This window comes from Caretta caretta, chromosome 12 (assembly GCF_965140235.1).
Source record: "Caretta caretta isolate rCarCar2 chromosome 12, rCarCar1.hap1, whole genome shotgun sequence".
Lineage (NCBI taxonomy): Eukaryota > Metazoa > Chordata > Testudines > Cheloniidae > Caretta > Caretta caretta.
The window spans coordinates 6957383-6973481 of NC_134217.1; the positions used below are offsets into that span (position 1 = coordinate 6957383).

The 16099-nt window shown below is 44.3% G+C and overlaps 1 protein-coding gene across 4 annotated transcripts in view; it reads left to right on the forward strand.

Annotated features, from left to right (window-relative positions):
* The first annotated feature begins 1899 nt into the window (after nt 1-1899).
* The window catches only part of CNGB1 (cyclic nucleotide gated channel subunit beta 1), a 64454-nt gene continuing 50254 nt past the window's right edge, over nt 1900-16099 (forward strand). For 3 of the 4 annotated variants that reach the window (XM_048816751.2, XM_048816753.2, XM_048816752.2), the window contains exons 1-5: nt 1900-2155; nt 3929-4025; nt 5502-5544; nt 8221-8499; nt 10386-10542. In XM_048816751.2, the coding sequence (XP_048672708.2) occupies nt 8268-8499; nt 10386-10542 (389 nt within the window). In that variant the 5' untranslated portion in view covers nt 1900-2155; nt 3929-4025; nt 5502-5544; nt 8221-8267. The remainder of the gene's footprint in view (nt 2156-3928; nt 4026-5501; nt 5545-8220; nt 8500-10385; nt 10543-16099) is intronic. The other variant, XM_048816755.2, reaches the window with a different exon arrangement.

A 16099-nucleotide genomic window follows, 5' to 3' on the forward strand; every position in this document is an offset into this window, starting at 1 on the left:
TAACACAGTCTGCACTGTAGTGTAAATAAGACCATAGAGGGGAGAGAGACAGTGGTGGAGAAACTGATCTGGTATAACAATTCCTATGGTCCTAGAACCATGTTTAAACATTGTCTTTACTGCTAGCTCAGAGATGAGACCCTGAATTCTATGTGTGAATTTAACCGGCTGGGCACAGTCCTTGATCGATTTTGCTGCTCTGCAGTTCTGGAGCTGGGGATCCCATTGCTTCTCACTGATTAGCTTGCCTTGCAATAAATGACGGTGCTAACGTAAAGTGAGCTCCAGAGTTCCATTCATTCACTTTTTGCTGCTTAGTGATGCGTCCTTCCACCAGGCTGAAAATGTATTTATGGATTTGTTATGAAAATATGTTACACGTTTTTTTCTAATGTACAGTCCTGGAAACCTAACATTCCACATGGCCAGCAGCGGATTTCCTGCCCTGGAGGGTGAATTCTACTAACAATGGGGTCTTATAAAAAGAAAAGGAGTACTTGAAACCTGTCTTATAAAAAGACACTCTTCCTGCAGAGCAAGTAGAATTTTTAGTGTCCAAGACTGAATTTCTCTGTTTTATAACATTTTTACTCCATTACTCTGTAGATATTCTGTATTCACTCCACCACCCCACTAAGAACCCTCAAATGATGAAGGCCTGTGAAACAAGGCATGGCCAATCTCCCCAAATCCCTCTCCTCCAGATATTTCTTTTGTGGTATTGAGCAGGTACATTCCCTTGCCCCTGCCCCAAGGGGACCTGAAGATTATTGAAGAGTTTTGTAGGTAGAAGTGGCTATATATTTATAGTCTAAAGATTTCAAATTCCCACCTAAGGCTCAAAATATGTGCAAGACAATGAATATTTAATACAAGAACCCTTTCCTTTTCCAAGGTTGCACTTATCATGTTCCCAGAAAGGTAATGAGGAGGAAGAAACAAAGATTGCAGGGTAAGTCCTATTCAGAGTTTGTGAATTCTTTCCAGTTTGGCTCAACATGGATTTATGATTTTATATCAGAATCCATTCGTGTGCCTTTGCAGGCCATGGAGTTTAAAAGGTTTGGGTTCAAACTTGGTTTTGTCCTAAGATGAATCTCACTGCAAACCCACAGGCAAGATTCAGTTTGGGGGGGTTCATGCTCTTTGCATGGGTTAACTGGTTTGCTAGAGCCAGAGGAGGTGAGAGGCCATGTAGGAAAATATCGACATGATGTGCTGCAGGTGACTTCTCCCGTGGAGCCCACTTTGAACTTGAAAAGCACCAACAAGCAGCTGCCTACAAATATTTGCAGAGAGAGAGAAACATTTTGTATATCTGGATGTGTCACAAAGTTTAGAGCCACAAACAGAATTCACACGAACCACTGCAGGTTTGCAAAAGCAGATCACACCTTAGGCTGAATTTGAATGTGATGGGAGTTCTGGTCAAATGTTCCACATCTTCTAGTGCCCTTTCTGATGGCAATTGATATGCTGTTTGCAAGATATGCACATATCTTCCCAACTGTCAGGGTGGTTAAGCACTGGAACAAATTGTCTAACCTGTTCTTAAAAACCTACAGTGATGGAGATTCCACAGCCTTCCTGGACAAACACCTGTCAGGGATGGACTAGATAATGCTTAGTCCTGCGATGAGTGCCGGGGACTGGACTGGCTGACCTCTCGAGGTCTCTTCCGGTCTTATATTTCTATGTCTCTGTGTAGGAGACAGAACTGTTTTCAGAGATCATTGCTAAAGTGCAGCCTGGAAAGGATGCTTTAGCTAACTTGGCTTATTCAAGGGCTTGCTGATGACGTGTGGTACCTAGTAACCAGCAAGTGTCTCCTAGCGACATGTTCTCCTCCTTAGCAACTGCTCAGCTTCTCCTAGCAATTGCAGCCCTTTGGTCCTTAAACTGTTGCCCCCTCCCACAGGGGTTCTGCGGCACTCTCTGCACAGCAACTCGAGCCGATTTACAGGAAATAGGATTTGCCGCTAATCTGCAGACATCAAAAGCGAGAGACAGGATCAAAAATCTTGGTCTCGAAGTCGTTCCAGATCATTTAAAAACATATATGTTAATAAAATGCATTCAGGATTATTATGAATATTATGGAGCTGGATTTAAAGATGGGATTATGTGTTAGATCCACAAATGCAATTTAATACAAGTAGGTGAATTTTTAAATCATTTTTCTGTTGTAGGAAATGGTTGACGTGTCCGCAACCTTTATAGATGGTTACATTGGGCTAAGGATCCATTAGAAAGCTTCTTTGCTTAGCTGAGTGGTTTGTTCTGGTTTCACATGGTGCAAACATTTGGAGTTTTATTATCTAGAATACTACTACTCCTGCGATACTATACTCTGCCTCTTAGTTAAAAAACTGGAACGCCTCCATTTTCACCTGGAAACTGAAAATGCACCGTTGTTCAACGTTTAAACATTACAGTGTTTGCTTATTATTTTATCAAAACCTGGTTTTCAGAAACGGCTGCTCTGTAATGTATTGACCAACGCTTTGAGACAGGTGAAATCCTTTATTACTGGCTATTAGTAAAATGTATATTTCAGTTTTGATTGCAATTGTTCTACTTTCAGTGAATTTGGGTTTTTACTGGAAAAGAGAAAGGCTGAGGGTGCTGCTGGGATAAGATCCAAAGATTTGAGATGGGGTTTTGGACAGTTTTTATTAAATTAAAATGAAGCCAAAAATTCTGTGAAGCAACAACTGGATGCAGATGAAAGAGTCACTCTTTTTATTGGTTTCAGAGGAACAGCCGTGTTAGTCTGTATTCGCAAAAAGAAAAGGAGGACTTGTGGCACCTTAGAGACTAACCAATTTATTTGAGCATGAGCTTTCGTCATAGTGAAGGGCCTACCTAATATGGGATAACGTGGGCATTGCAATTGTCACGTAGGTAGCTATTTTCCTATTTAATTTCTTAATTATCCACATTTTCCATCACGAACCCCCCCCCCCAAAACAAAAAGCAAACAAACGAAACAAAAAGCCACGACCACCGCAACCAACACATTGACCTGGGGGTGATTTTTGATTAGAGCTATTGGAGCATTAAGAGAAGTTGATCACCAAGCTGATGATTTTTTTTCAATTAAACTGAATTAGTCACATTAAACTGAAAGCACTGATCTCGTGGGCCCCATTTGTTAAATACGGATGGCGGAGTAGGATGGACAGAATCAGTATTTGGACACTAAAGTTGGCAATCTGGGAGCCGTAAATGAGCATTATGTGTTACATTGATAATGTAGGTGTGGAAATGGGGGGTTTCGATGGAGTATGCAGGGGCTCCTGTTGGAAAGTCAGGCTCTCTGCTGTTTTTTGATGGCTCTCATTTAAATTAGAAATGTATTGAGCACAGCGAGATGAGTTTATTTTCCTACAAATGAGTTGTATGTTTTATGTTATTTTCACTTGGTCTCCCGCTTAATATTGTTTCCAACATTATAAGAAAGTCTCTTCTCACACACTCGTTAAAACTTTTATCACCTACATCACGTTTCGTTGATATTTGTCTATTTCTAGTTAGTGCCATGAAAAAGGTGCTTTTGTCAAAAATTTGGAGTAATCAATATCTATTTTCTTTAGAGCAGGCTTTGCAAATGGCTAAATGGACCATGGTCTCTTCAGTAACAACAGTTATTAAGACTCTCTCCCTTCAGCCCCCTGCCTACGTCTCTGGTATAGTTGTGTGTTCTCATTAATCTGCAAATGGGCTTTAGTAGATAGCCTATGAAGCAATGGTCTTGCAACCTGACACTCAAGAGACCTTTTCATTGGAGACATTTCCACTCCCCTGATGTCTCTTGTCCGTCATGTGCCCAGGCTCGGAAATGGCTGGAAGAAATCCTGTTCTGATTTCGCTGCTTTTCATCTGCATTCTGTAGACCCCTGCCTCACTCTCCTTGTGTTGCTTACAGTGGTGAGCTGGATGAGTGTGCCTTGGCAGCCGCTGGCCCAGGTTTTGAGCAGCTAGAAGAAGACCAGGAGGCTGCTCCCAAAGGCCCTTTGCTACAGGTACAAGAATGCTTCTAATGCTTGCAGTTCAGGTGTTCAGGTTGCGAACCACCCTCTCCAGAAACACGGCAAGTGCTTGCAGGTTTAAGGATGATGCCTGTGGAGACATAATGCTTTGGTTTCTGCTCAGGGGCAGACTCTGGCAGTTCTTTTCTGCAGGCTGCGGGATAAGTAGCTGAAGCAGTTGAGCCACTATTGCCGAAATTGTCTGTTAGAGCCACTGGCTCTGCTCCTCCTCCATCCTTGCTCCAATCCCTGCCACAACCACTCCCTCTTTGTCCAGGGAAAGGTAGCTTTCCCTATGTAGTTGTGCCCTGAGATGCGCAAAGGGTGTAAAGCTCTTGCAAGGTCTTCCTGCCCCTTTTCTGTGGAGCGGAGCCCATACCAGTTCCACCATGTTCAGGACCTTCGTCGGCAGAATTTGCCTCCGGGTACATATTTCGGGTTTGCTTTTGGAACGATGGAAGAAATATAAATACACGTTCACAGAGCAAGGAACCGTAATAGCGCTGACCCACTCCCCTGAAATCTTGAACTTGCTTTGGGAAAGAAAATCTAGAAAGCCCTAGAAGTTGAGTGAGTTTCAGTTGCTTTAGATAGAGCAGCTCCGCAGTAAAGTTAGAAAGTTGGTCGCAGAAGACCCAGAGGACAGTGAGTACACGAAATACCAACGTAAAGCTGGGGATTCAGGATTGTGACATATTTAGTTACTTTATTAATAGATGCTAACGGTATGGCAGCTAGACACAGTGAAAATAAAAAGCTTGAAAACTACAGATCTGGGAGAGAGACACTGTCTGGGTGCTGAATTCAGATAAATAATCAGAATGTTTCTCCTTATGAAACACTGGAGGCTCTCCACCTTGCCCCACTCAAAAAAAAAGTTCATCATTCAGGGGTGCTGGAACAATTTGTATAGTGGGGGTGCTGAGAGCCACTGACCTAAACTCTAAACCCTGCATGCGATTGAAACTACTTCAAGCCAGGGGTGTGGCCACACCCCAAGCACCTCTAGGTCCAGCCCCTGTAGCATCATTAAAGGATAGCGTTTTATGCACAGTGCTGTGTTCTGGGTGCTGTAGAACTGCCAGTGTATACTTTATGCTCATCATATTGTATTAGTCTTTCCCTACAGTATTTATAGTATACAATAGTATATAGTATAGCATACAGTATTTTAAAAAAAAATTGAAAAGGAAAATATAATAGCCACAACCTCCAAGAAGAGTCTTTGCTCTAAAATGAGTGAACCGGATAAAAGGAGCTTACAGCTGATATGTTGATCTACAGACCACCTCTGTCTCCCCCCCCAGATACAGAGGAACTTGTTAACATAGTCTAGAAATATGAACTTTCAGTTTGCTACTAAAACTGCATTGAAATCCAACCCTTGCGTAGAAAGGATTGTTTTTCTGTTTCGCTTTTTGTAATGGAATGGGATGTTTGTCTTTAGCGCTGTCTGTTTGTTTTGTGAAGGTGGAAGAGGAGAAAGCTGGAGCTGCCAGAACGGAAGCTGAAGGTACAGTGTATAATGCAGAATGGCATGGAATTATTATAACCAGAAAGTGGCAATGAAATGTCTGATGAGAAAAAACCCCACATATATACTCACCCTTTTGAATTCTTATTCGATAGAAACAAACAAGTGATTCTTCTGTGCGAGAGGCCTGCTTTCTGCGGTCTTTTACTAGCTGAAAGTATCCTATAAGAGCAATACCGCAGCGATGTTGTTGTCAGTTATGCCCAGATATGAGAGGCCGGTAGTTACACAGCACTTAATCTTGCTGATTAAGTAAGCCTTGCTGTGAAATAAGAATTTCTCCTTCAGCTGAAGGAGACAAGGAGAAGTAAAAAGGCTTTTTCTCAGCTACCTTGTTTTTTATCTGGAAAATAACTGGCTACATAAAATGTATTTTAATTTAACATCTTAGGAGGTAAAGTTTTGGTAACAAAAATTAGAGTGGGACTTGGTTTTTAAGACTTAGTGGGCCAAGGTAATTCCTGGCACCACCCTGCTGAGTTCAGTGGCGTTACCTGAGGGAGGATTTGATCCATTGCCCTATTACTTTTTTGAGAGTTTTTTTTTTAAACTGCCGAGTGTGTGTTCTTGCAACTGCATTGGATAGAACATTACAATTCAGCAGCAACAGTGCCGTTCAGCAGGGCCGTGTCTTTTCGCTGACTGAAGTTCATAAGCCCCGATGTACTGCGTAAGTTCACAGAAGCCTTGCATTAAGAGCTTCATAGGCACCTGCATTTAAGTGCAATTTCCCCCAAGGATAGTCTCAAAATAATTCTCCTAAACCCTCCTTCAGCACAAAAGCAACAGCAATCTGAATTCAAACCGGTAGCAATTAGCTGGGACATGAATTATGGGCTAGATTCTCTGCTCCACTTAGTCCCCTTTGCATTGCTCAGGCAGCGCATATGGGAGGGAATTTGGCCTTGTCTCCCCTGCTTGGGATTCCAACAGCACGGGGGCATCTCCACTGGGCGTGGAGCTGGAATAGCGCCTGAAGAGACCCTGGCACAGGGGCTGTATCAGGGACAGGCTGAGACAGGAAACAGGCATGACTAACGTGTACTGTGCTCTTACGCTCCTGGCAGACAGTCCTTGGAGCACTGTTGCCGGAGGATGCAGATTAGAGCAGCCCCCACGCTGCTCTATTCTGCCCTGAGGCTGGTCAGGGAATCAGTGATCTGTAACCAGTTCTGTGATGCCTCCAGTCCTGTGGAAACTCAGTGCAGTGGAGAATATGGCTCTATATTTGTAGTGATTTACAGTTCCTTTTAAAAATGAAATACCATGTGGATAATTCTTAGAGCCTGGTGCCTGGTTTCATCATTGCCCAGTATTCCCCGACACTCTTTTGCCTGGTGGGAGAGCAGAAGAGCATTGTGTTGGCAGATGATTGTAGATGGCCACTGCACATTGTATGAAAAGACCACAGAACAGAAAAGTGAGATCAGCGTTCTGGTCTGGGCTGTGATGGTACTCCGGTTCACAACACTGGATTCCAGCAGAAGACAAACAGAATGATGCGAGTCACAGCCCAACCTCACAGCAAACGCTTTGTGTCCAAGACCAGGGTTGGAGCCCTCTCTCTCCAGCATTTTACTGCCAGCGCAACAAGAGCACGGAGAGAGAAAAGAGTGTATGTTCCAAACAAAGTTTTCAAAAGTGTCCGTTAATTCCAGGTGCCTCAGTTTTTGGGTGTCCGCTTTGAAGCACCTAGGGCATGATTTTCAAGGTGCTGAGTACCCCCTTCTGCTGCTGTAGCCAATGGTAGCAGCAGGCCCCTGGGAGTCTTGAGGTGAGCTTCCAAAAATAGAGACACTTAGAATGTATAGACATTTTGGAACATTTGACCCTTAATGCTTCTTTTAATCTTTGGGTCCCTACTTATCTGTAATACAGATTCATTTCAGCTGCATGGGAATAGGGATCATGAATGTCTGCCCTTCAGACTGACCCAATTCATATTCCACTAGGACTTGTGCTTTGGAGACTGCTTGTTTTGTAATCTGGGCAATTGATGAATGAGAGACGTTAGATCTGGAAAGGCCTTAAAGTGAAAACAGTGGGCTTTGAGCAGGGAGAGGAGGTGAAGCAGTGGAAAGGGTTAATTGCCCTTTCCCGTCTCGAGACCATTGCTTGGCTCAGACAGGAGATGTATTTGATGGTGACAGTCTAGTTCCTCAGCGGACATTTGCCTTTGCAATTTTGTCATGACTGTCAGTCTCTGTTTAGATGAGACTCAGTAGCGAAATAACACCGGGTGCTGAAAATCAGGACGGAGGCCCGTTAGTAAAGTTGTGTGTAACCCACACACCTCCTGGGTGTGGTGTTCTGTCACCTCTAGCAGCAGTGAGACCACTTAGAGAGAGAGAGATGAGTGAGTCTGCTGTATAGCCTTAGCTAAGAGGCAAATGGCTTTTAGCTCATGCAGTAGAGGCTCATGCATTTAGCTCCAGAGGTCCCAGGTTCGACCCCGCCCGCCAGTGTTACATGTATACGGGAAGCCTGTATGGCACTTGCCAGCTCTGTTCCTGACTCTAACCAGTGCTGTTAGTTTTCGCCCTTGTGAGCACTAAAACAAAAATCATCACCAACGCTGTATTTCTCTTGTAAAGAAACCGCTCATCTGGAAATAACACAACACTGTCTCACCTGATTCTGTGTTTCTTGTTGCAGCTTCAGATGCCCTGTCCTTTGCTTGAAGCGCCTAGGCTCCTAGCATCATGTCCAAGCAAACCAGAGACGTTGAGTTAGATCACCTGGTGCATGACCAGCCGCTTGACCGCAGGAGCTCCTCCCCTTCCTTCCAAGGCACAGTAGAGCAGCTACCCAATGTTCCCAGCTACCGATTCTCCACCGCCTCCCACATCCCAGTCCTCATCTCCAAAAAGCAAAAGTCTGGTGTGGTGAACCCCAGTTTTTTGAATGAGGAATGGTCCCCTTCTCATCCTTTAGGTAGTATAGAGGATGGCTTTTCTGATGTGCTTGCACGGCTTTGGGCATGGGCTTTTATCTGTGTGTGTCCTTTCGGGTGCTCTTGTTTTTAAAAAACCCATGTTCCATATTGCAACATAGTGACACATGTTATTTTTATAATGGAATAATTTTGTGTTAATATCACTGAATTATAATTACTGTATTGTCAAGTTCGCCCAACAAGGAACGTTAAAAAATGTTTGGGTTGCAAAAAAAACCCCACCAAAACAACAACAAAAACCCCACCACTCTCCTTCTCGCTCCTCAAAAGCAAATCCACAGTTAAAGGATTAAATCTCCAATACGCATACACTTTCTGTTGCTAACACACGCACATACAGGCTCAGTGAGAACAAAGGAATGGGAAGGAGAAGTCTTGCTATAAGCAGTTTAGTCCATAAGCGTTAACCTTGCTTTTGTGGGTCTGTTTCACAACGAAAGCGCCAGGTTCTGCCATTCTTATGTCAAACATTAGCATCCTTCACAAATAGCCCCACAGAAACGAATGGAACTACTTTTGGCAGATGTGATAGAATGACATTGACATTCACCTCTCTGCATGAGTACGGGTGGCAGAACCTGCCTCTTAATGGCCCTTTAAGGCTCAGTAGTGTGTGTTGTGTGACATTTCTTGTGTTTTGCTTGCCTTGTCACTTCTAGCTGAATATCTTCTCTGGTAAACAATGTAAAGGTTTGAGTGGGTTTGTTTGTGTATGTGACTCTCTCTCCAGTGCTTTTTGGGTGACAATCATCCTTGGGCAGAAAGCCACACACTGAGCATAAGTGGTGCATGGCCCTCTACACACGAGGCTGAATTTTCACCTTTTGTAAATAAAATTGGCAAGGACTTGCTGGCTGTGATTTTAGATATCCGGATGAGGAGAGGGTTTCCCCCGCTGAGACACATACAAATGGCCACTGGCCACTCCCCGAACAAGAAAAAGTGTCTTAGCATGACTGATGAGCCTTGGGTCTGTCCCACTTCCAGGAGCTCTCGAGGGAGCCGCTAGGTCCCCCATCCTGCTGATGAGACTCAGGTCCCATCCTGCTTCTGAGTCCCCGGTGCTGAGAAGAGCCACTGTGGTTTCGGCAGGTGAAGGCCTGGCATGCAGAGTGGGACCGGGTGCTGGATGTGCTCCTAACTGTAACATGTGTGGCTGGTTGTTTTGAGATTCCTGCTGGATTGATGCGAGAACCTTCAAGTTATTATTTAAATAACTTCTTATTTTGTGTAAAAGCAAGCAGTCACACAATTTGAAATCAACAGTATGGATCGGAACTCTAACAACGTAATTCTGATGTAATACCCCTTAGGAAACTTTATGGATGTGTGTATGTAGGAGTTGAGGGATTTTACTTAGGGATAGCTAGCTGGCAGCTTTTGATGTTGATAATCTGAGTCACTTCACCATATTTTCCCCCATACAACTGCAATCTGTTCAGGATATTTAAAAGACAACAGCAGTCTCAAGCTATGAGAGCACAAGAGAAGCATCTCGATCAACTCATGTTGTGGTGCTTAATGAGCCAGATCTTCAGCTGATGTAGGTGACTGAAGTCAATTAAGATATGCTGATTTATACCAACTGAGCATCTGGCCTGGTTTCCCCCCCTTTCCGGATGGACTTTAACTTTGAATTTTGTGATTTTGTCAGTTTCTTTCCAAGGTGAATGGTACGACATGTGCTTTCGATATACAGAAATATATAAGGCCTGGAGACAGCTTAGATTGACGTCAGTGGCAACGGGTTGACTAATTTTGACTTTGAGCAAAAACACTGGTCCTAAGTGATTCCAGAGAGATTTTTGCCCCTTAATGTAGCCCTTTTCCTTTTCTGATTCCTTTTGTGTTTTTTCTCTCCAAGAGCCATCATCCAGTAAATATCCCACTGTAAACATCAAGGATGTCGACGCCAAAAGCAGCTCTGCAGGGGTGCAAAAACACGACCTCCATCTGCCCCCGCCCTCCCGGAATAATTCCCACACTCTCACGGTACCAGGCATGCCTGTGGCTCCGAAGAGGTATGGTTCTGGAAAATGCCTTAAATGCTTTGGGTTCTGCCCGACTTTAGCTCTAGGGAACATCATACCCTGACAAGCAGACCTTTAACAGTTACCTAGGGTTGTCTTGAAGCCATTCTCTTCAAGTCTGCCCACAAATGTGGCACCTGTTGTTCCATGCTTGGGAGATTGCAGGCGGCTACAGATACCAAGACAAAAATCTTTGTTAAGGAGGTTTCAGTGTAGTGTTCTATTTTCCAGTTACCGTTTGACACAGAGCTGGAGGGGGGTCTCCATATACAAACGTCATATGATCTAAACTGTGAAATTAGAGCGCTTCCCTGAGGAGAGCAAAGGTCAGTCAGTGACAAAGTAGGTCACTTAGCATCAGAGAGGAAGGTGGTAGGAAACAGATTAGAAAACCAATGTTCAGTGGTGCACCACTGTGAAACTATGTGCCAAAAAAGAGATGATGGGCGACTGGAAAAGTTAGGGTAGTTTTGGTGCCTAGTTTGAAAAGTGCAAACTTAATTCTGCATTTTGAGTACTCAAATCTGTGCTGTGTGCCTGAAGCTTTAACTTCACCAGAACAAGGATTTTCGGAAATGAATTTCCTTAGTTTTTTTTTAAAAATGGTTGCAATGTTTTCTGTTCCTGCAAACTGTAGCAGGTCCACAAGTTGGGACAACCAAACCAGTAGACCTTAGGAGGTCTGGGGGAAATGCCCCCTTAGTCTGCTGGTCACCGAGCCTTCTGCTAACCACTGTCATCACCCACCATCTTGTGTCCTGATGCTTCTGGTCTCATATGGTCTGCAAAATGGGAGCTCCAGTCCTGAGAATCTCTGTCAGTCCTCAGGATCAGGGCCTCCTGTAGTGACGAGGAGATGTAGAGGAGGGGGTCCCTCCTGTCAACTTGCTAGTGTGGGAAGGACTGGGGCTGTCCTCCAAAGGGCCACAGGGAAGGGGGGGAATGTGGATGGAAGAAGGATTCGAGGTCAGCAGTACTGCCGGTGGTCCTGGGGCATGAGGAACCCTTCCCTGTTCTCCTGACTGCTCTTCAAGCCCCTGCGTAAGCTTGTTTTTTGTATTCGAGACTGGAGCTGGGCAAAGAGTGGAAAAAATGATTTGCGAACTTGTCAGTGTCTGACGTGATTCAGTCTGACCCATTTCAAATCTTTTTGTCTGCTTTTCTATGAACATCGTGTCTGGGTTCCCTCTGCACAAATGCGCGTGGGGCATACAAATAGGGATATTTGCCTGCGCACTGGGAAACAAATGCATTGTTGAGTGTTTGAGCATGTTTGGACGGCGAGGACTCACCCAGCCTCTCCCTGGATCCATGTGTTTGAAATGAGAGTGTTCAGAGGTAGGGAGAGACAACGGGTGTGTTTTAGAATCACTGAAACTAACTAAGGGCTTGTCTATATGGGGAAATTTATGTCACTTTGGAAGTGGTTTAGGCCAAACCAGAAAAAGGCACTCTCATTCCAGAGGAAGTGTGTCCACCTGCGGAGTTATACCAGTATAATGGTACCAGTATAGCTATGCCAGTAAAAGTTCCCCTTGTAGACAAGCCCTAAATAACTACAACATCAACATGAGTAATAGCGAGAAGCAGAACAGAGAGAAATCCTTTGCCTGGACTTCTTTTGAACATGTTCCAGCCTCAGGACCTACAGCAACATGCTGATACCATGGACAGATCTTGAGGAGGGTGGAATAGCACCAGGTGCAACTCCCTTGTGGAACCTCCTCTACACATGACACAGGGGCATGTGTATGGTCATGAAGGCTCCTGCTGGCATGATGTCAGAAGATTGCCGGCAGGGAGTGGGGCTGTGAGCCTCACCACCACTGTCAGGAAGAACTAGGATGCTATTGCTTGCTGGCCTCTCATCAAGGAACAGAAATTGAGTTGACCAGTCACACAGCTTGAACCCCAGATGTCCGTAAAGACTATTTGTTCCAAAATTACTAATGATGCTTGCATTTATAAAATGCCAGATCTGTTGTTGGATGATCCGTGGACAAAAAGAAGTATGAAATCTGAGTCCAGGTCTACACTTCAGACCCATTTCGGTATATCTACGTCACTCGGGGTGTGAAAGATCTACACCCCTGAGCGGTGTAGTTATACTGACCTACCCGCCATGCAGACAGCGCTATGTCAACAGGAGAGCGTCTCCCCTTCGACAGAGCTGCCACCTCTCAGGGAGGTGGAGTAACTACACCAGCGGGAGAAGCTCTCCCATCGGTGGAGCAGTGTCTTCACTAAAGCACTACAGAGGCTTAGCCGCCCCGCTGGAGCACTGTACGTGAAGACAAGCCCTAATAAATTGTTCACAATGAATAGATCCGAGGGCTCCAGATACATCAGGGCCAGATCCTCAGTAGGTGAAAACTGGCGTAGCTCCACTGGGGCCTACAAATAGGGATATTTGCCTGCACATTGGGAAACAAATGGATTGTTGCAGCAGTCTTCACTTCCTTGTTTGCTGGAGGATCGGAATGGGACAGAACATCACAAGAGGCTGAGAGTTAAGATGCAACTTTCTCAGCCCTTCGTTGAGACAGTCTATGACTCAACACCCCCTGCCTCCTTTCCTGACGGCTGGGAGAACTGCAGCCCAGATTTCAGTCTGCTGGAAGGTAACTACCCCAACCCCAGATTTCCAGTCTCCCAAAGGATGCTCCACCAAAACCAGCCCTCATATTTCTAACCTAAAAAGCAGCAGAAAAAAACTTTTTTCTTTAAAGAGGTGAAATTCCTTGTCTTTCTGCATCATATAGGACCAATATAAACCAAAAACAAAACACGTTTTCCCCTTGCAGATCACTTTTAAACATATTCTTGTCCTATCTTAATGGATCTTTTGTTTTCCAGGCCCCTAAGACCACCCACAACGAAAGAACAAAAATCACGGTAGTTGAGTTTACGGAATAGGTTTATCAGAATTGGAAATAAAATAGATTGAGAAGTATCAAGTGAAATGCCAAACTGCAAATAGCTGACAGCATTAAGAAGATCTATTGTTAAAAAGTCACTGGATTTCACCACAGGGGGATTTTATTTAAAGGTTTTCCGGTAACAATGTGATCACAGCTGGAGAGCCGGTGACATTAATCTGACACTGAACAGCCTTAAGCTCAGCATGTGGTTAAAAAACCCACTAAAACAGATTAATAGAACGCCCTGTGCTGAGTGAGTGACTGGTGAGTGAAAGGATTTCATCTTTACAGGCGTCAAAATTATGCAGTGCTGCTTCTAGAGTTGGCAGACAATCGTTTCTACCTTTGGTCTTAATTCCAGGGAGCTCTAATAAAAAGGACTTTAAAGGTAGTTTAGCGGCAGTCAGTGGCAAGTTAAATGCACTGGCCCAGATGAGTGTTTCACCTTTGGAAAAATGAAAACGAGGGGTAAGTTTTTGAGACAGAAAAGCCATGTGTTTTACAGCCCCACTGGCGAGTATGTCAGCCTTTGGTTTGCTTAGTTGCTCACTGTCTTGTGCAGTACGTCTGTTTTGGCTTTCTGTGTGCAGCTCTTATGTCATTAACAAAACCCTGTAGAGAAGGCTCTTCCACCCCCGTCAGAAACACAGACCGTTCTCCTTCCTTTTTCCTCTTGCTGCAGTGCCGCAGCAGAGGAAACACTGAGATTAACCACAGAGGCAGACACGCAATTCAAAAGTTTCTGAACTCTTGTCTAAGCTAGGGAAACGACCTGTTGCAAGAACATCAGCAATGAGTGGTGTTGAACTAATGCTGAAAATGATTTGACTGCAAGTGTAGCCACAGACAAAGCACTTCCCATACCATTTCAGAAGCCATCAGTTTCTAAAACAATGCTGAACCTGGTTTGTAGTTGGCTACAATTGCAGTTTAAACCAAATTCAGATCCCTTTTAGCTGCACCTGTTGCTGATATCCATTGTCAGCATGGAATATTAATATTCCTTGCTAACATTTGTTGTCAGCAACAGGGACTAGTATAAACAAGGCCTTATGCTGCAGGTGAGAGGTCCAGCTACTTCCATATATTTAAATCTGTTGCAAAACCTGGACTGTATTCCTGGTGCTTATATTTCAGATTCAAGGAACCTTCCTCCTAAGAATTCTTGAGCTGGCTTAATATGGCATCTTGTTATTAAAAGTGGACTGAGATGCAATATTTTGACCCAGTGTTCAATCACCCCCAAATCAGAGGCTTTAGGATCTGTGGTTTAGTTTTGGACTATTGTAGAGATAGGAACCAGGCAGAAATTTCAGAATTGCATTCAGATTCTAAACCTCCACAAAGTTCAGGCATAATCAGATACTGGGGTTTGGCTCAGACCCATCTATTCTTATAGAGGTGGCTTTTAGGTATTTAGATTAGATATTTGTGTGTCCTGGAGTAGTCTTGTTTAGCATGTGCACACTAGAACCTTCATTTAAATTTTCTCTGTATAGCCCCTTCATCTATAGCAAGATACCTCATTGTGATGCTGACACCTAGTAGACAGAGGAGGAACAGACAGTACAGATCACTATCCTGGATTGGTGGATCCCATATAAATACTGCCTAGCTAATGAGCATTCCTTGTCAGTGGTGTCTGTCAGTGATGTGAGAAAAATAACTTTTAAATCCACAGTGTGCATACAGTTTGGAGCATTTCAAGCTGCCTGCTATTTGAGTATTTATTAAAGGAGCAGACAGTATACTCGCAGGGTGTGATATATCTTGTTTGTGTGATTTTTTAGTTCAACTTTCTTAAGATGACCACTAGAGGTCCTGTGCCTATACTAGGATTCTAAGACGCAGTCAATTATCTTCTCTCGAACCTTTCATAGGCACAATATCACCCATTTTTGGAGGGGAAAATATACATCTAATTCATTTTAATAGCGGGAAAAATCTTTTTAGAAGTGTTTTGCATTCAACAATTTGCAGGTCATGCACTGGGAAGAAAGCATCATAAAAGATGAAAACCGTATTTCAGTTGTGCTACAACATTTTTGAGTCCTCATTCAAGATTCCCAGGCCTCTTTATTTAGTCTCCTAGGAGTCCTGCGCTGGTTTCTCTGCCGGGTAATAGATGTTCAATTGGAAGGAGTCTTGTATGTGTCAACAGTTATTTGCCTACAGGCCTGAGGAAGTTTATCTTAGCACTGGGTTGCTTGCTGTCTCTTGGAGAATTATGTGTTCATCTTCGAGTGATTGCTCAGGTGTATTCCACAGTAGGTGGGCACGATCGCCACGTGCACCGGTGCCGGAAGTTTTTTCCCTTAGCAGTACCCGTACGGGGGGAGCACCGCTGCGACCCCTGGAGTGGCACCTCTGTATCGCGCGATGAGGGGAACTGCGCACTCCCCCACCCTCAGTTCTTTCTTGCCGCCAGTGAAGATAGTCAGAACTTCTGCTCCAGCTCCGCTGCAGCCTTTCCCAGTGTTCTTAGTAGCACCTCTCGTTAGTGTTAGAGTGGGCTTGGGGTATGCCCCGTGCCCCTGGCTTCAAGTCGTGCGGCTCCTGTCTCCGTTCCATGCCAAGGAGTGAGCTGCATGCTGAGTGTCTTCGCGGCTTGGGTGAAACTCACGTGA